We start from the raw sequence: 20,115 nt of genomic DNA on the forward strand, positions 1-20,115 counted from the left end.
ACAGCTCTCCTCTTCAAAGGGAATGGAGGATCAATATCTCTGAATGCCAAAGTGGGTTGGGAGTTTGTGTTTTTAAATGCATACTGTAGATGGTGACTCTTGGCTGAATTACTTAATTGTTGGGAAAATAAGTTACTTCAAATGTCCATTATACAATCACTAAACCCCAATCATCTGAGAGTCCGACAATCGCAACAGTATTTTAGGAGGTTAAATGGCTTGACGTGTGTGTGTGTGTGACAGAGGAGCTGATAGCGTATGAAGCCAAGCGAAACGAAGCAGAGGAGAACATGAGGGCCCCTCCAGAGCCTGTGAGGGCCCGGATCCCCTTCACAGCGTGCCTGCAGGCCTTCACGGAGCCAGAGAACGTCCCCGACTTCTGGAGCTCGGAGCTGCAGGCCAAATCAGCTGGAGTCAAGTAAGCAAGGTCCTGGTCTAAGGCTGGGAAGAAAGATCGACATCCTACATTGTTGAATTCTCCCACAGTTTCAACAGTGTGTGGGGATCTATCTTTCTTTCATGACTTGGCTTTTTGGATCCTGCACCTGAGTTATTTTGCACCATAATATAAACCAGTGTTGGTAGGCTACATGATGAATTAACCATAGGAAAAATGTACCATTTCACTTTTTTTAATACCCATACACAAACGACCAAAGATGAATGTAAAGCTGGTATTGTACATTTAATGAAAATATAAACAAAATGTTGGTCCCACGTTTAATGAGCTGAAATAAATAAAAGATCCCAGAAATGTTCCACATGCACATAAATATTATTTCTGTCAAATTTTGTGTGCAACTTTGTTTACGTCCCTGTTAGTGAGCATTTCTCCTTTGCCAAGATAATCCATCCACCTGACAGGTGTGGCATATCAAAAAACTGATTAAATATCATGATAATTACACAGGTGCACCTTGTGCTGGGGAAAATAAAAGTCCATTCTAAAATGTGCAGTTTTGTCACACAACACAATGCCACAAGTTTTGAGGGTGCGTGCAATTGTCATGGTAACTGCAGGAATGTCCACCAGAGCATTGCACATTTATTTATCTCCCATAAGCCGCATCCAACATTATTTTTGATAATTTGGTAGTACGTCCAACCGGCCTCACAACAGCAGACCACTTGTACGTGGTCGTGTGGCGAGCGGTTTGATGATGTCAAGGTTGTGAACAGTGTCCCATGGTAAAGGTGGAGTTGTGGTATTGGCAGGCATAAGCTACGAATAACAAACACAATTGCATTTAATTGATGGCAATTTGAATGCACAGACATACCGTGACGAGATCCAGAGGACCGTTGTCGTACCATTCATCTGCCGCCATCACCTCATGTTTCAGCATGATAATGTACGGTCCCATGTCGCAAGGATCTGTACACAATTCCTGGAAGCTGAAAATGTCCCAGTTCTTCCATGGCTTGCATACTCACCAGACATTGACCCATTGAGCATATTTGGGATGCTCTGGATCTATGTGTATGACAGTGTGTTCTAGTTCCCGCCAATATCCAGCAACTTTGCACAGACATTGAAGAGGAGTGGGACAACATTCCACAGGCCACAATCAACAGCCTGATCAACTCAATGCGAAGGAGATGTCTCGCTGCATGAGGCAAATGGTGGTCACAGCACATACCGACTTGTTTTTTGATCCACACCCTTAAAAAAAAGAGGTTTCTATGACCAACAGATGCATATATAATGCATATATATTCCCAGTCATGTGAAATCCGTAGGTTTTAGGGCCTAATTCATTCATTTCAATTGACTGATTTCCTGATGAACTGTAACTCATTTACATTTACATTTAAGTCATTTAGCAGACGCTCTTATCCAGAGCGACTTACAAATTGGTGCATTCACCTTATGACATCCAGTGGACCAGTCACTTTACAATAGTGCATCTAAATCTTAAAGGGGGGGGGGTGAGAGGGATTACTTATCCTATCCTAGGTATTCCTTAAAGAGGTGGGGTTTCAGGTGTCTGCGTAGAGGTGGATCAGGGAATCGCCCGCAGCAGGAGCAACATCATTGGTATATACAGAGAAAAGAGTCGGCCAGAGAATTGAACCCTGTGGCACCCCCATAGAGACTGCCAGAGGACCGGACAACATGCCCTCCGATTTGACACACTGAACTCTGTCTGCAAAGTAATTGGTGAACCAGGCAAGGCAGTCATCCGAAAAACCGAGGCTACTGAGTCTGCCGATAAGAATATGGTGATTGAGAGTCGAAAGCCTTGGCAAGGCTTTCCTTATTTAAATCTTAGAAATTGTTACATGTTGCGTTTATAATGTTGAGTTTGTTGAGTTTAAATAAGTGATCCATATTTCTTTTATAGTTATTTTTCTAAAGTGTAGCCCTCTCTTTCCAGGACTTCCCGTTTCGCCTCCTTCCCAGAGTATCTGGTGGTGCAAATAAAGAAATTCACATTTGTGGTGGACTGGGTTCCAAAGAAAGTAGGTGAGTAAGAGAACTGATGTCTCTCCACAAATGTTTTGGCTTGTCTGGATCCATGATTCTCTAGTACCAAAGAGGATGCGGATTTCTGTGTTAACTTTGATACATGTCAACAAACACTGAAATCATATTAAGGGATCGAATGGTCTTTTTCATTGAAGGCCTAGAAATGCATTCTATTTTTCAGATTTTCTCTTTATCCCTAGATAATTGTATTAAGTCAGTACTGTAGAACTCCAGCAGAGGGCAATGCCACACAGTGAATCACTGAGGTCCACTGACAATAAATACATACAGTGCATTCGGAAGTATTCAGACCCCTTGAGTTTTTGTTAGGTTACAGCCTTATTCTAAAATATATATTTTTTATTTTTAGCATGAAAATACACAGAATACCCCTTAATGACAAAGCAATAGTTGTTTTTTTAGAATTTCTTTTGCAAATTTATTCAAATAAAGTATTCAGACTCTTTTACTCAGAACTTTGTTGAAGCACCTTTTGACAGCGATTACAGCCTAGAGTCTTCCTGGGTATGATGCTATAAACTTGGAATAACCTGTATTTGGGTAGTGTCTCCCATTCTTCTCTGCAGATCCTCTCATACTCTGTCAGGTTGGATGGGGAGCGTTGCTACACAGCTATTTTCAGGTCCCTCTAGAGAGGTTCGATCAGGTTGAAGTCCAGGCTCTGGCTGGGCCACTCAAAGACATTCAGAGACTCCTGCCTTGTCTTGGCTGTGTGCTTAGGGTCGTTGTCCTGTTGTAAGGTGAACCTTGTCACCAGTCTGAGGTCCTGAGCACTCTGGAGCAGGTTTTCATTTATGATCTCTCTGTACTTTGCTCCGTTCATCTTTCCCTCGATCCTGACTAGTCTTCCAGTCCTTGCCGCTGAAAAACATCCCCACAGTATGATGCTTCACCATAGGGATGGTGCCAGGTTTCCTCCAGACTTGACGCTTGGCATTCAGGCCAAAGAGTTCAATCTTGGTTTCATCAGACCAGAGAATCTTGTTCCTCATGGTCTGAGAGTCTTAAGTGCCTTTTGCCAAACTCTAAGTGGCTTCTGTCTGGCCACTCTACCATAATGACCTGATTGGTGGAGTGCTGCAGAGATGGTTGTCCTTCTGGAAGGTTCTCCAATCTCCACAGAGGAACTCTGGGGCTCTGTCAGAGTGACCATCAGATTCTTGGTCACCTCCCTCACTAAGGCCCTTCTCCCCAGATTGCTCAGTTTGGCCGGGCGGCCATTTCTAGGAAGTCTTGGTGGTTCCAAACTTCTTCCATTTAAGAATGATGGAGGCCACAATGTTCTTGGGGACCTTCGAAGGTGCAGAAATGTTTTGGTACCCTTCCCCAGATCTGTGCCTTGACACAATCCTGTCTCGGACTCTACAAACAATTACAAAAATATGATTGGGATTGAGGAAGGTTAACTATTAGAGATGCAGTTCAAATTAGGTTATTCCTCTGCATCTTGCAATTGATATACTTGTTTTTGCAAGTTCTGGTTTTTAATCATGTGGACCAAAAAAAAAGTTGTTACAGCTATATTCAATATTCTCTCATACTGATATGGTAGCTACATATTTTGTACTGTAGCTATAGTGGTGAATGTAAGTGTAGTCATTCAGTTATCTGCTTGAATGACCATGCCCAAGTCCCATCTTCTCTTGCTCATGTTATTTAAAACTCTGGGTTGCATTCATTAGGGATTCATTAGGGCACATCGTAGTGTGGTCCTTCTGTAGCTCAGTTGGTAGAGCATGGCGCTTGTAACGCCAGGGTAGTGGGTTCGATCCCCGGGACCACCCATACATAGAATGTATGCACACATGACTGTAAGTCGCTTTGGATAAAAGCGTCTGCTAAATGGCATATATTATTATTATAAAACGTTCTGCAACAGGGATTGAAACATGTTTCTTATTGGACAAGTCCCAATTGTATTTCCCTATTTTATTTGTGTCTTTTTTTAACCCCCTTTTCTCCCCAATTTCGTGGTATCCAATTGTTGGTAATCACTATCTTGTCTCATCGCAACAACTCCCATACGGGCTCGGGAGAGACGACGGTCGAAAGCCATGCGTTCTCTGAAACACAACCCAACCAAGCCGCATTGCTTCTTAACACAGCGAGCATCCAACCCGGAAGCCCGCCGCACCAATGTGTCTGGCGCACCTGGCGACCTTGGTTAGCGTGCACTGCGCCCGGCCCGCCACAGGATTCGCTACTGCGCGATGAGACAAGAATGTCCCTACCGGCCAAACCCTCCCTAACCCGGACGACGCTAGGCCAATTGTGCGTCGCCCCACGAACCACCCGGGCCGGGCCGGCTGCGACAGAGCCTGGGTGCGAACCCAGAGTCTCTGCTGGCACAGCTAGCACTGCGAAGCAGTGCCCTTAAGACCACTGCGCCACCCGGGATGCCGTGCTTCCCTATTTCTCTCAATTTTGGAGCCTTTTCTCAATTTCGAACTGAACGTGACCCTGACCTATTCTTCAACAGATTTGTCCATAGACATCCCAGACTTCCTGGACCTGTCTCGGCTCCGGGGAACAGGACTGCAGGCGGGAGAACAAGAGCTCCCAGACCTCACACCCCCCATCATCCTCCCTGAAGACACCAGAGGTAAGAAGGGCTGCTTCGAAGATACTGACAAACCTTTACCAATCCACCCACAGCTGGGAGGAGTTTGACTTTAGGTGTTGGACGTGGCTAGCAAAGTTGGCGTTTGGGCCAAGCTAAATCTAGCACGCCTAACGAGTAACGTTTTGGGCCTAACTCTGAGCAACATAGAAGTGGTACTGTTTGTAGCTTATATGCTTAGCATTCCCCTAATCTCCGTTCCTCCTTCAGAGGCGGTTGCTTGGATGGATTTAGCTACAGTGCATCTGTAGTGTGACTACAGTGCGTTTGTCCGTGTACCTCTTTAATAGTTTAGCAGCCATTAGGCACATCGTGTTCTATACAGTCCTAGACCTAAAAACACTTGATATGTGCTCTAGGCAAGCAATAAAGCTTGTCCTGGTACCCTGTAGTGCTCCGTTGACACAATGGTTGTCTTGTAGAGGCTGCTTCAACCTTGTTAAGCTACAACTCGGGGTTGAAACGCAACAATTTTATTTTAGACGACTAATATAACATAATTACCGTGTTCCTCCTTCCTAAAATGAGGCTTCATGGGTAAATGCTAAGCGGCCAAAGCAAAACTTTCACACCAGACATTTGCCTGATTTTAGATGTCGTAAATGTGTTTTCAATGGAGCGATTTATTAAAGTTTTATGATTTCTTTTAAGGACTGTTCCTGAAAAAGTAACAAAGCAGTTGGCCCTTGACCAGTTGGCCCTTGCCCATTGTCCCTTGACCAGTTGGCCCTTGCCCATTGTCCCTTGACCTGAATCACTACAGCAATGAATTACATTTCTGAATCGGACAACGCCTGATGAATTCTGATTTGATTTCCGAGTTTTAAGCAAATGCTCCTTCAAATGCATAATTTCCCATCAATTATCTTTACGGATAAGTTTACCACCTTGAGCCATAAGTCAATACCTGTTTTAAAACTGAAGAGTGACTTGAACGGTAAGGATGCTATTTTAGGTCCATGTTAAACTTTTTTACTAACCATATATTGAATTAATTAATGTGATAGATTCAGATAAATCAAAAAGTATAGCTACAGCATGAATATAATTTAACTAGTTAAAAAAAACATTTGTTGTTCCTTGGAAATAATCACTAGTTTTCTTTACCTTTCAGACAACTCGATGAACTCCTCAGATTGTAAGTATTCAGTTTCTCCTATCCTTCCGCTATATATACCTAACACATTACAAAGATTTACCACTATGGAACAAAAAGTTTTGCAGTTGTGATAAATCTAGTGAAAATAAGTTTGACGTCGCAAAACCAACAGCTGCTGCAACTGCCGCGTAACTTTTCCTACTTACAAAAACTTTCTTTATTAGCCTGTTTTTTTTAAATTAGTAAGCACTTGTTAAGTACAGCATGTCCCTGCGCGGTTCCTCTCCAGTCCCTCTTTAATGAGGCCCAAAGAGAAAACAAAACCACCTTTAAAACCTGTGAGGTTTGCAAAGAGCGTGGGCGGCACTGATGTTTATTGGTTGTTTTGTGCTTGTCCTCAGCCCCAGAAATAGACGAGTCGGCCGCAATGCAGCTGGCGGAGATGGGCTTCCCTCTGGAGGCCTGCCGGAAGGCCATCTACTACACTGGGAACATGGGCCCCGAGATGGCCTTCAACTGGATCATAGCACACATGGAGGAGCCTGGTAAGAGTCACATGGATGTTATTCAAGTCTGATTCCTCAGCCTCTTCTGGGCACATGTGGGAGTGGGCAGTGCATGCTCTAAAACATCCCTAAAGTGACATGTGCGTCACAGGAGGAGTCCCCAGCTGCCTCCTGAGGGTGTTTGTGTGTCTAAGGACTGATATATTTGCATAATTTTCAATGAGTAATTCATAATTGCATGCTATAACTGCATGTTTCTTATGCAAACAATGTAAATAGATTGTTTTAATGTCCATTACTAAAGCGCTTTGGTGTGTTAGCATGCTAACATAAATTGTATTTAGCTAGCTTAAAAGAAAAATGAATCCAGTACCAGTCAGAAGTTTGGACACACATACTCATTCTTTATTTTATTTTATACATTGTAGAATAATAGTGAAGACAACACTATGAAATAACACATATAACACATTAAAAAAGTGTTAAACAAATCAAAATATATTTTATATTTGAGATTCTTAAAAGTAATCACCCTTTGCCTTGATGACAGTTTTGCACACTCTTGGCATTATCTTAACCAGCTCCATGAGGTAGTCACCTGGAATGCATTTCAATGAACAGGTGTGCCTTCTTAAAAGTTAATCTGTGGCATTTCTTTCCTTAATGTATTTGACCCAATCAGTTGTGTTGTGACAAGGTAGCCCTATTTGGAAATAGACCATGTCCATATTATGGCAAGAACAGCTCAAATAAGCAAAGAGAAATTACAGTCCATCATTACTGTAAGACATGAAGGTCAGTCAATGTGGAACATTTGAGGAACTTTTAAAGTTTCTTCAAGTGCAGTCGCAAAAACCATCAAGCGCTATGATGAAACTGGTTCTCGTGAAGACCGCCACAGGAAAGGAAGACCCAGAGTTACCTCTGCTGCAGAGGATACGTTCAGAGGAGTAACCAGCCTCATAAATTGCAGCCCAAATAAATTATTCAGAGTAACAGACATCTCAACATCAACTGTTCAGAGGAGACTGTGTGAATCAGGCCTTTATGGTCTAATTGCTGCAAAGAAAGTAGTACTAAAGGACATCAATAATAAGAAGAGACTTGCTTGGGCCAAGAAACGCAAGCAATTGACATTAGACCGGTGGAAATCTGTTCTTTGGTCTGATGAGTCCAAATGTGAAATTTTTGGTTCCAACTGCTGTGTCATTGTGAGACACAGAGTAGGTGAACGGATGATCTCCGCATGTGTGGTTCTCACCGTGAAGCATGGAGAAGAAGGTGTGGGGGTGCTTTGCTGGTGACACTGTCAGTGATTTATTTAGAATTCAAGGCACACTTTAACCAGCATGGCAACCACAGTATTCTACAGTGATACACCATCCCAGCTGGATTGAGCTTATTTGTTTTTCAACAGGACAATGGCCCAACACACATACAGGATGTGTAAGGGCTATTTGACCAAGAAGGAGAGTGATGGAGTGCTGCATCATATGACCTCAACCCAATTGAGATGGTTTGGGATGAGTTGGACCACAGAGGGAAGGAAAAGCAGCCAACAAGTGCTCAGCAAATGTGACAAACCTTTCATCTGCAGAAATGATTCAGTTGTGCAAACCCACATTTTCATTACATTTACATTTACATTTAAGTCATTTAGCAGACGCTCTTATCCAGAGCGACTTACAAATTGGTGCATTCACCTTATGACATCCAGTGGAACAGCCACTTTACAATAGTGCATCTAAATATTTTAAGGGGGGTGAGAAGGATTACTTTATCCTATCCTAAGTATTCCTTAAAGAGGTGGGGTTTCAGGTGTCTCCGGAAGGTGGTGATTGACTCCGCTGTCCTGGCGTCGTGAGGGAGTTTGTTCCACCATTGGGGAGCCAGAGCAGCGAACAGTTTTGACTGGGCTGAGCGGGAACTGTACTTCCTCAGTGGTAGGGAGACGAGCAGGCCAGAGGTGGATGAACGCAGTGCCCTTATTTGGGTGTAGGGCCTGATCAGAGCCTGGAGGTACTGAGGTGCCGTTCCCCTCACAGCTCCGTAGGCAAGCACCATGGTCTTGTAGCGTATGCGAGCTTCAACTGGAAGCCAGTGGAGAGAGCGGAGGAGCGGGGTGACGTGAGAGAACTTGGGAAGGTTGAACACTAGACGGGCTGCGGCGTTCTGGATGAGTTGTAGGGGTTTAATGGCACAGGCAGGGAGCCCAGCCAACAGCGAGTTGCAGTAATCCAGACGGGAGATGACAAGTGCCTGGATTAGGACCTGAGCCGCTTCCTGTGTGAGGCAGGGTCGTACTCTGCGGATGTTGTAGAGCATGAACCTACAGGAACGGGCCACCGCCTTGATGTTAGTTGAGAACGACAGGGTGTTGTCCAGGATCACGCCAAGGTTCTTAGCGCTCTGGGAGGAGGACACAATGGAGTTGTCAACCGTGATGGCGAGATCATGGAACGGGCAGTCCTTCCCCGGAGGAAGAGCAGCTCAGTCTTGCCGAAGTTCAGCTTGAGGTGGTGATCCGTCATCCACACTGATATGTCTGCCAGACATGCAGAGATGCGATTCGCCACCTGGTCATCAGAAGGGGGAAAGGAGAAGATTAATTGTGTGTCGTCTGCATAGCAATGATAGGAGAGACCATGTGAGGTTATGACAGAGCCAAGTGACTTGGTGTATAGCGAGAATAGGAGAGGGCCTAGAACAGAGCCCTGGGGGACACCAGTGGTGAGAGCGCGTGGTGAGGAGACAGATTCTCGCCACGCCACCTGGTAGGAGCGACCTGTCAGGTAGGACGCAATCCAAGCGTGGGCCGCGCCAGAGATGCCCAACTCGGAGAGGGTGGAGAGGAGGATCTGATGGTTCACAGTATCGAAGGCAGCCGATAGGTCTAGAAGGATGAGAGCAGAGGAGAGAGAGTTAGCTTTAGCGGTGCGGAGCGCCTCCGTGATACAGAGAAGAGCAGTCTCAGTTGAATGACTAGTCTTGAAACCTGACTGATTTGGATCAAGAAGGTCATTCTGAGAGAGATAGCGGGAGAGCTGACCAAGGACGGCACGTTCAAGAGTTTTGGAGAGAAAAGAAAGAAGCTGTCCGGGTGGCTGGTCTCATACGATCTTCCAGGTGAAGAATGTCAGATGTGGAGTTCCTGGGCTGGTGTGGTTACATGTGGTCTGCGGTTGTGAGGCCAGTTGGATGTACTGCCAAGTTCTCTAAAACAACGGAGGTGGCTTATGGTAGAGAAATTAACATTCAATTCTCTGGCAACAGCTCTGGTAGACAGTCCTGCAGTCAGCATGCCATTTGCATGCTCCCTCTTAACTTCAGAAATGTTTGTCTCACAATCCAATGCCACAGATGTCTGAAGTTTTGAGGGGGCGTGCAATTGGCATGCTTGACTGCAGGACTGCACCAGTGCTGTTGCCAGATAATTTCATGTTAATTTCTCTAACATAAGCTGGCTTCAACGTCATTTTAGAGAATTTGACATCAAGTCCAACCGGCCTCACAACTGCAGACTGTGTGTGGCGTAGTGTGGATGCACGGTTTGCTGATGTCAATGTTGTGAACGGCGTGACACATAGTGGTGTTATGGTATGGGCAGGCATAAGCTATGGGCAGCAAACACAATTGCATTTTATAGATGGCAATTTGAATGCACAGATACCGTGATGAAATCCTGAGGCCCATTATCGTGCCATTAATTCGCCACCATCACCTCATGTTTCAGCATAATGCACGACGACCTCATGTCGCAAGGTACTGTACACAATTCCTGGAAGCTGAAAATGTCCCAGTACTTCCACAGCTTGCATACTCACCAGATGTGTCACCCATTGAACATGTTTGGGATGCACTGAATCAACGTGTATGACAGCGTGTTCCTGCTACTGTCCAGCAACTTCACACAGCCATTGAAGAGGAGTGTGACAACATTCCATAGGCCACCGTCAACAGCCTGATGAACTCTATGTGAAGGAGATGTCCCGCTGACTTTTCTGGTTTTCTGATACATGCCCCTACCTCAGTCCATAAGCGCAGACGAAGGATATCAAGGATCTGAAAAGATTATGTATGGAGGAATGGTGTAAGATTCCTCCAATTTCATAAAACATTTTCGAAAAAGGCTCTGTGTCATTATCCTCTCAAGGTAAGGCATTGAACGGTATTAAAAACAGGGGTGCCGATATTTTTGATCCCCATCTTTTTGAGAATTATTATTTCTCCCCCTTCTACTTGCCTCTTACATTTTTTTGCGGTAATGCTGCGATTTAGTTTGTTGTAATTTTAAGTCGAGAAAACATGTCCATACATGTTTGTTAGCTGCATGTGTTTCATAACTCCACGAGTCCTATTTATGATATCATTTACAAAGATTATACCGTTTAAAAAATGAATAAACCCAAAACTTTTTTAAATCAATTTGTATATTTGAGTTTAACCATAATATTTCTTGTAATATTTGTTGTCTTTTCTGGTGGATTAAACTGAAATTGCAACCAACATTCTATGGCTTATTTTGGAGATTTCATTTTGTAATAACCGAAAGTGAAGGTTATAATCTCAAGGAAAAAAGGCCATTCTTGAACATGGGGTGAGATATTGGGCGGCAGGGTAGCCTAGTTGTTAGAGCATTGGACTAGTAACCGGAAGGTTGCAAGTTCAAACCCCCGAGCTGACAAGGTACAAATCTGTCGTTCTGCCCCTGAACAGGCAGAACCACTGTTCCTAGGCCGTTATTGAAATTAAGAATGTGTTCTTAACTGACTTGCCTAGTTAAATAAAGGTAAAATAAATAAAAAATATTCTTACTAATCTGCTAGAGAACCAGTTCTGATTTAAAATATCACTTTTGTAGAAGTTGTATATATTTATTTTGTGATCCAATATGTAATCCAGAGAGGCTAGAAAAATGATCTAGATCCTCTGAGGCTGTGGAGGGATCCACATTTTTAAAACTGACATCTGTTTTTGTTTTTGTACCTCCTAAATTCTTAATTGCTTGTGTGGAAGTGCAGTTAGGAAGTCGCATATCAGCTTTTTAATATGCATGAGGCATCAGCCAGTCTCTTTTGCACTCTCCCTGAAATCCAGCTTTATTACAGTTGTTTAATAAACTTAAAGGAGTAGTTCACTATTTTCCAGCTTGATGTTAGATGATTCTTCACCTTGAAAGTAGTCTATGGGCCAGGAGAAACTGTAGACCATGGTTCAGTTCTCCTTAACTTGAGCTAACTTTAGTCACCACAAGCTAACTATCAATGGAAGTGATGGGGGCATGTGTACATGTTTTGTTTTTAAATGGCCAAATCACCTTTAAGTAACATCAAACCAAATATGGAGTTGATTTCAGGTCATCACTTCCATTGATTGTTAGCTTGTGGTGACTAAAGTTAGCTGAAGTTTGTAGTGTCTGTTTAAAGAAAATGGAAACCTCGATTACAGATTCTCTTGGCCCATAGACTACCTTCAGGTTAAGGAACCTTCTAAAATCTAGTTGTAAATTTGTGAACTACTCCTTTTAATTTCTGTACCCTGTTTGTTATATTTTTTAAAGTGGATTTATAAGTTTGTCTTAAACAATATTATTGTCACTTCTGCATACAGAGTGGTATTGTTGGAAAGTTACTAATGAAGAGGCTTTTTTTCTCTCTCACAAACACAACCCAGTGAGCAAGCCCCTCCTTTACAGCTCGCCAAGAGATTCAAGGACGAATAGGCAGACCGACACAAACAGGCTCTCTTAAGCTGAACATGCCATACTTGTACTAACAATGACCTATATTAATTAGGTGACTATGGACTATGATAACCCAAAAATAACCAGGCTGATGAGGCCTTAGGAACACATCCTTGTGTAATTGTGCTCTTCCTGATTTGACCCTTGTTTGAATGGGTGATTTACTGATTTATTATGTACCATGTTTATAGTAGAGATTTCTCCTTCTTTCCTCTTTTCCAGACTTTGCTGAGCCCCTAGCATTGCCTACCTTCATGGAGCCCGGCCCTTCTGTGGCCAACTCGGGCCTGGCTGCCACCCCCCTGGACAACCATCCTCCAGAGGAGAGCATCGCCATCCTCACCTCCATGGGCTTCCCCCGCCGCCACACCGTCCAGGCCCTAAAAGCCACGGTCAGTGGCTCTCTTTCTCTCCTGCTGCTCACACTCACTCTAGTGAAACAACACAAAAATGATATTGTCCTGGTCTAGGAAGCATTCAGTAGGGAGTAGTACTTTAGTGGTTTTTAATTTGACTTTTTCAGATTTGAATTATCGTAGAGATATATACACTGTGTTGTGGAATATGGAAAATAAACCATCTTTCTAAAGCCTGTTCTGTAGCTAAAACCTTACAAAGATGGAAAGGGAGACTTATCATGTTTTAAGTAGGTTAATATCCTCCAAAACTTTTAACCAATATGTTTTATTTCTCTGTCAGACATTTGGCCTGCTATTTATATTTGGGCCATTGATGTAAGAACGATGGGGAGTGGCTTTCTATAGTGCCAAACCGTGCTGGAGAATCATGCCCTCTCAGCTATTAACAACTTGGCTGGCCTGCTTGTTTACTTGATATATTGCAGTTTTAATAACTCCTTCATGTCCTTGGTTGCTTGAGATCCCTGTTCTACATGCTGTTTACAAATAGTCCAAGCATCGAGCCTGACATGGTGCATATAGCTAGGCTCGTTCAGCTTTTCAGTTCTATGAGTCAGATCGTTGTGTGTCATACGTGCACAGTCATTTTAGCACAGTTATTTTTATGCATTTGTTTGTGTGTTCCTCCAATGTACCTCGAATGAAACCACTAATTCATTCAATTCCGTTATGAATTGTATAAACGTTGAATTCCATTATAGTGGCTGCTATTTTAAGATGGTGCCTTTTTCTCTCTTTTTCATCAGTCTCCTGCCCTTGTCAGCATAAAATAGATCCCACGTTCTCTACGAAAACAGACCCTCTGATTTCCTTGTATTACCATTCCTAACACCTCCAACACCCCTTGCCATCCATTTTCTTCTCATGAAAAAGCCTAGGGTCCTTGTAAGTTATGTAGGAGTGTGAAACAATAGAGGGTCTCCAGGGTCTTCTAATAATAGCCCAGTGAGCACGCAGGAAGTGTTCAACCTCACTGGCCTGTCTGTCTGACTGCCTGCCTGTGCATGGCCAGAAAAAGCAGACAGCATCAGATTATTCCCCCCAATGTGCCCTCTTGATGTTCTCAATCCTGTTACATTCTCTTGAAGCATGCCAGTCACAATTGTCCATCTTCTGAGACCTCTGAATTTGAGAAGACTTAGGGGAGACAGGAAGCATATTCTACTGATAATGGTAATTACGTGACAATTTAGCCTACCAACTATGACTTTTTGGTTCTTTTGGATTCATCGAAACAAGCAGGTAGTAGTGTTTTTATTTTATTTTTACCAATACCAGAAAGTACTGCCAGTAATCAACCACTGAAATAGGTCTGTGAAAGGATGTGTCACCAACATTTGTTGTTTCAGAACAACAACCTGGAGCGGGCGCTGGACTGGATCTTCACCCACACGGAAAGGGAGGAGGAGGAGGAGGAGGAGACTAGCGATGCCCTGTCTGACATGGCCGATACCACGGAGCCCAACGACAGCGCCTTCTCCAATGCCAACACGCACAGCGACTCCACACTGTCCCCAGACCAGGACGCCTCAGGCCCCCAGATCAAAGACGGACCCGGGCGTGAGTGACTCTGCATGACCTCTGACCTCTAAGACTGATCTAGTGTCAGTTCCACACTCCCCAGTCCTAATCATAACCATTATGTTCTAGAGACACTGATCTAGGATCAGCTCCACCCTCCCCAGTCCTAACCATAACCATTGGGCTAAATGCATTGATCTAGAGTCAGCTCCACCATCCCCAGGCCTAACCATTATGTTCTAGAGACACTGATCTAGGATCAGCTCCACCCTCCCCAGTCCTAACCATAACCATTGGACTAAATGCATTGATCTAGAGTCAGCTCCACCATCCCCAGGCCTAACCATAACCATTATGGGCAAAACGATAAAGACAGACATGACAAAAGGAGAAGAATTACACAAATACAAATGTGGTACAGGAGCTGGGTAAAAAGTTATTTAGCTGCTCTGAATATAAAGCTCACTGCTTGCTGCACCCATATGATGCAACAATTTCTGTTTGCAGGTACATTTGGAACAAAACCATCCTTTCACCAATTCTGAAAGGCTTCTCTTTCCACTTCCATTCTGACACAATCCTGTTAAAGGAAGGCAGCACACAGTTTTTACGTCACATGTTTGGCTTAAGATTTCATGTTTGAGGAGACTCTTCTATTCAGGGTCTCAGCCTATATTATTTTGAACTCAGAAATGCAAATCATGGACCACAGTCTCTCCAACTACAACCTACATTGGTTGAATATGATCAGATAGGGATTAGATAGTTTTACTAGCTTGTTCTCATGGGTATACTGTAGGCAAAATGCATCTGTTCTGTTCACAAGGGAGTTGTAGTTTTGTGTAACAATTTGGTTTGACTTCCTGTTTTACAGGTTACGAGCTTTTTGCTTTCATCAGCCACATCGGAGCGTCCACGATGTCTGGTCATTATGTATGCCACATCAAAAAGGAAGGAAGGTAAGTCGGCCACAATGTACATACTCTACATTTATCTCTGCTAGATCCCCTTTCACAATGAAGGATTAAAAAATGAATTATATAGACAGACTGTTTCCACCAGCCGTTGCATTGCACATTTTTGATCTATTCCAAAACTAGCACTCCTGATTTAGACTAATCAAGGGCTTGATCATAGTTGACGAGTTGAATTGGGTTTGCTAGTGTTGGAGTCAATCAAGTATTATCTTTGATCGGCTAGCTGTCTTCACCGACCAGATCGGGAAACACTGTCCTAAGAGACTACTTAGACCATTTTGTAATTAGTGGTTTAAAATGTGGCATTTGCAAATCAAGACGAAACTAAATGTATAGATGAGGTTTTAACACAATGTGTTACCCATGTTATTCCCCCCCCCCCCCCCCCACGTCAGATGGGTGATCTTCAATGACCACAAAGTGTGTTTGTCAGAAAGGCCTCCAAAAGAATTGGGCTACATCTACTTTTACCGTCGACTGTCTAGCAGCTAGACCAAGCGCCCCCCACCCTCCAACCTTAGAGAACCACATCCTCACAACCAGAAGACCGGAAGATGACCACAGTGGAAATTATGGAAACACTCGCACCCCAGACCAGCCAAAAAAAAGATAGGAACCGCTCGACTCAGCCAAGTCACTCAAGAGCAACCGGAAAGTGCGGTCAAAAGGGAAAGCAATTAGCTTTTTGTATGTCTCTGTGATTCCCGTGTGCTTGTGTGTATTGAAACGTGTCATTTGTCTGCGGCAAGTGTCAAACTCATTCCACGGAGGGCCAAGTGTCTGCGGATTTTTGCTCTTCTCTTGTACTTGATTAATTAGTAAAGACATCCCCTCACCTGGTTGTCTAGGTCTTAATTGAAAGACCAAACAAAAATCTACAGACACTAGGCCCTCCATGGAATGAGTTTGACACCCCTGGTCTACGGCGTAGGTACAGAGGGATGTGTGCAATTTCAGTTATCGGAGTGCTCCACAGTTCTAGTATCGGCATATATCTTACTATACATTTTCTATGCCTTAAGCTACTGTGCCAGTATTTTTATTGAAGTGGTACGTTTTATAAACGTCGGGCATGGTCCAAAAGTGGTCACGAATCACTGCTAGCCCTGAAAGCAGAACTCGATAAAAAGAAAACGCAATGCTGCTGGGAGCTTTGCATGTGCCATGCAGAACGGAATATTGGAGAATGTTTTGCATCTATAGGGAATTAAAAGGATATCAGGAACCCTTAACATGTGATGCAGGATAGAAAATGATGGCATTGAATGCAGAGAAATAGCCAGCATAGGCAAGTGTCAGAATAGAGATTTTTTTGTTGAAAAACCACTCTTAACTATTATGGATACTGAATAAGTAATACCCTTATTGGTGGGTCCGATGTCCTGTAATGAGGTTAGTCGTATCTGTCTGGTTTTAATTTTGCAGGTTTTTCTGGGCAAACTATTTTCTGTACAGTGACAATTGGAGTCAAGTTTCAGTTGCCAGGAGAATGTCATTTTTTTATTGAATATCTGAAAGCACTTTGACATATTTTTTTATATCACTGCCTTTTCACATAGAAATAGAACCATGAGCATAAATTGAATCACATACCCTAAACTGATATTTTCTTTTCTTCAATATGGTAAAAGCCTGTGACAATGTGGTTGTAACCCAACAAATGACTAATGTTATATCACCTTTCTATTTTCAAAGTGTTCCTCAGACCATGTTGATTACACATAGTGTATGCATGCATACAGTATTGGTTGGCATTTGTTTGCGCGCCTAATATGATTACATTTTGTGGAAGGACAGACAATGCATGAGGTAAATGTTTGCCAATTATTGTAGTCCTCAAACACTGAGTAATACCGCTTTTTAATATTTTGATATGCCGCCATCTTTTTAATGTAGAGTGTATGCATTTGAACACAGCCATTTGTGTTTTCCTCATTATGCACTGGGACAGAATCTCTTCTCTTGAGCATACACCACGTATTGTAGGTTACGACCTACAACTTGTTTCAGAATGTGTTCTCGTACTTTAGGACGTGGTGCTGTGCTGAATGTATTCACGACCCCCCCTCGACTTTAATGCTAAATTCTAACACTATACAGCCACTCTATCAAAGACAGTTCATCAACCGGTTGTAGTAGAAAATCCAGCTGCAGTGTTGCCGAGAGTTCATTGTATGGTTGTTACATATCGAGTAGTGGATTGCAATGTCGCATATCAAAAACCCTTTACTTTTTTTGATTGTCTTTTGAATACTTGCCTGGGTAGTATTCCATCAAAGCAGGTTTCCTGGAAGAGTCAAGAACATGATTGTGCTTGCATTGCAATAATGCACCTTCGGTTTCATGTACTCCGCAATGCAAATGTTTTCAGAGACTAAAACTGCATATAAACTCAAACATACTTTTTTGCTGCGCAGGATGAATCATGTTTTTAGACCCACAATGGGAAACCAGATAATGCTTTTGATTTACTAAAGCCCTTAGTTGTTTTGGGGAAGATTACAATTCCCCCTCTCAAATCGATCCCTGAAGATCTCCCATCCTTGTCAGACACTATTTGATAAATTGCTTCTGTTACCTATGCAATTCTTCATGGTCTCTTTGCAAGTATTGTTTTTGCCATCTCCCTTCCACACAATAAGAATAGAATGAATCCCTCTGTCCCATTCTAAGATTGTCATTACTGGTCCTTGACGGGTCAGTGTAGCAGTTACATTTATTATACAACGGTCTGATTGCTGAGGAGAGGTGGGTTTTCTATGCATTCTAGTTCTATACCGTTTTGTCCTCTACCGGGGTTCCTCCCATCTGGTCAACTCTGGCTGTTTTAGACTGGCAGGGTGCCCGCTCACCTTCTTGCTCTCCATTTACTGTGGAATTGATCGCTATGGAGGACGTCTGTGTTGTCTTCTCTCAGCTCTCTCTTCATCTGTCACTTCCTCTCCACCACTTTTGTCACAAAACGCCTTCCTACTGTGAGCATGTGCACTAAAAGTTGACATTTGGTCTGTACAATACATGTATTTTTCTTTTATTTAATTTAACTAAATGTTCAATGATACTTCACCTGTTTTTACTTGATTTTTCTTTGCCTTTTTTGCAAACAAGTTTGTTCCCATTCTGTAGTTTATTACATACAGTTTCCCTGAAGGGATTATTTAAAGTTGACTTTTGTAATGTATGTTTGTATAGTTCAATAAACTACACATTTAGTTGACATTTGACACTTCTGTATTTTAGTGCATTGTTACTGAGGAACTAGTGTGGCTTGGCCATGGTTCCTCATCACAATTCCTCAATGGTTTTCAATTTCATGGCGTCTCTAGTTCTTTACTCGATAAACAGAATGGCAAGCATAATGTATAATTTTAATTGAAGACTGTTTTTTGTTTAGTTATGTGGTAGGAAGGGAGAGCTGCAGCATAAAGTACCCATAAAGACAATGGAATACAAACATTGGTAGGCATGCAATGATAAAATATATACAACAAAATACATAATTAGACTATTACAGTTTATTTTAAAAGAACGTTCATATACGGTATGTCTGAAAGGTGTTAATGCTTGACTAGTTTAAGTACAATAACAGTCAAAAGTTTGGCCTCACCTACTCATTCCAGGGTTTCTTTATTTTTACTATTTTCTACATTGTAGAATAATAGTGACTACAAACTATGAAATAACATACATGGACTCATGTAACCAAAAACAATATTAAACAAATCAAAATATTTAATTTTATATTCTTCAAAGTAGCCACCCTTTGCCTTGATGACAGCTTTGCACACTTGGCATTCTCTCAACCAGCTTCATGAGGTAGTCACCTGGAATGCATTTCAATTAACAGGTGTACCTTGTTAATTTGTGGAATTTCTTTCCTTAGGGGTGGTATACAGAAGATAGGGCTGTTTTATTAAAGACCAGGTCCATATTATGACAAGAACCGCTCAAATAAGCAAAGAGAAATGACAGTCCAATAGTTTAAGACATGAACGTCAGTCAATTCGGAAAATTTGAAGAACTTTTAAAGTTTCTTCAAGTGCAGTCGCAAAAACCATCAAGCGCTATGATGAAACTGGCTTTCATGAGGACCACCACAGGAAAGGAATACCCAGAGTTACCTCTGCTGCAGAGGATACGTTTGTTAGAGTTAACTGCACCTGAGATTGCAGCCCAAGTAAATGCTTCAGAGTTCAAGTAACAGACATCTCAACAGCAACTGTTCAGAGGAGACTGCGTGATTCATGGTCAAATTGCTGAAAAGAAATCATTACTGAAGGACACCAGTAAGAAGAAGAGACTTGCTTAGGCCAAGAAACACGAGCAATGGACATTAGACTGGTGGAAATCTGTACTTTGGTCCGATGAATACAAATGTAAGATTTTTGGTTCCAACCGCTGTGTCTTTGTGAGACGCAGAGTAGGTGAACGGATGATGTCCGCATGTATGGTTCCCACCGTGAAGCGTGGTGGTGTGGGGGTGCTATGCTGGTGAAACTGATTTATTTTGAATTCAAGGCACACTTAACCAGAATGGCTACCACAGCATTCTGCAGAGATATGCCATCCCATCTGGTTTGTGCTTAGTGGGACTATCATTTGTTTTTCAACAGGACAATAACCCAACACACCTCCAGGCTGTGTAAGGGCTATTTGACCAAGAAGGAGAGTGATGGAGTGCTGCATCAGATGACCTGGCCTCCACAATCACCTGACCTCAAGCCAATTGGAATGGTTTT

The 20,115-nt window shown here is 42.7% G+C and overlaps 1 protein-coding gene across 3 annotated transcripts in view; it reads left to right on the top strand.

Moving 5' to 3' along the window:
- Positions 1-18,593, top strand: part of LOC123997445 (ubiquitin carboxyl-terminal hydrolase 13-like) — a 71,596-nt gene extending 53,003 nt beyond the window's left edge. For all 3 annotated transcript variants that reach the window (XM_046301694.1, XM_046301696.1, XM_046301695.1), the window contains exons 13-21: positions 244-418; positions 2,379-2,467; positions 4,971-5,093; positions 6,226-6,249; positions 6,612-6,755; positions 12,682-12,851; positions 14,228-14,438; positions 15,274-15,358; positions 15,772-18,593. In XM_046301694.1, the coding sequence (XP_046157650.1) occupies positions 244-418; positions 2,379-2,467; positions 4,971-5,093; positions 6,226-6,249; positions 6,612-6,755; positions 12,682-12,851; positions 14,228-14,438; positions 15,274-15,358; positions 15,772-15,868 (1,118 nt within the window). In that variant the 3' untranslated portion in view covers positions 15,869-18,593. The remainder of the gene's footprint in view (positions 1-243; positions 419-2,378; positions 2,468-4,970; positions 5,094-6,225; positions 6,250-6,611; positions 6,756-12,681; positions 12,852-14,227; positions 14,439-15,273; positions 15,359-15,771) is intronic.
- Positions 18,594-20,115: the final 1,522 nt, after the last annotated feature.

The sequence above is a fragment of the Oncorhynchus gorbuscha genome, linkage group LG15, assembly GCF_021184085.1.
Source record: "Oncorhynchus gorbuscha isolate QuinsamMale2020 ecotype Even-year linkage group LG15, OgorEven_v1.0, whole genome shotgun sequence".
In the NCBI taxonomy this organism is placed as follows: Eukaryota; Metazoa; Chordata; class Actinopteri; order Salmoniformes; family Salmonidae; genus Oncorhynchus; species Oncorhynchus gorbuscha.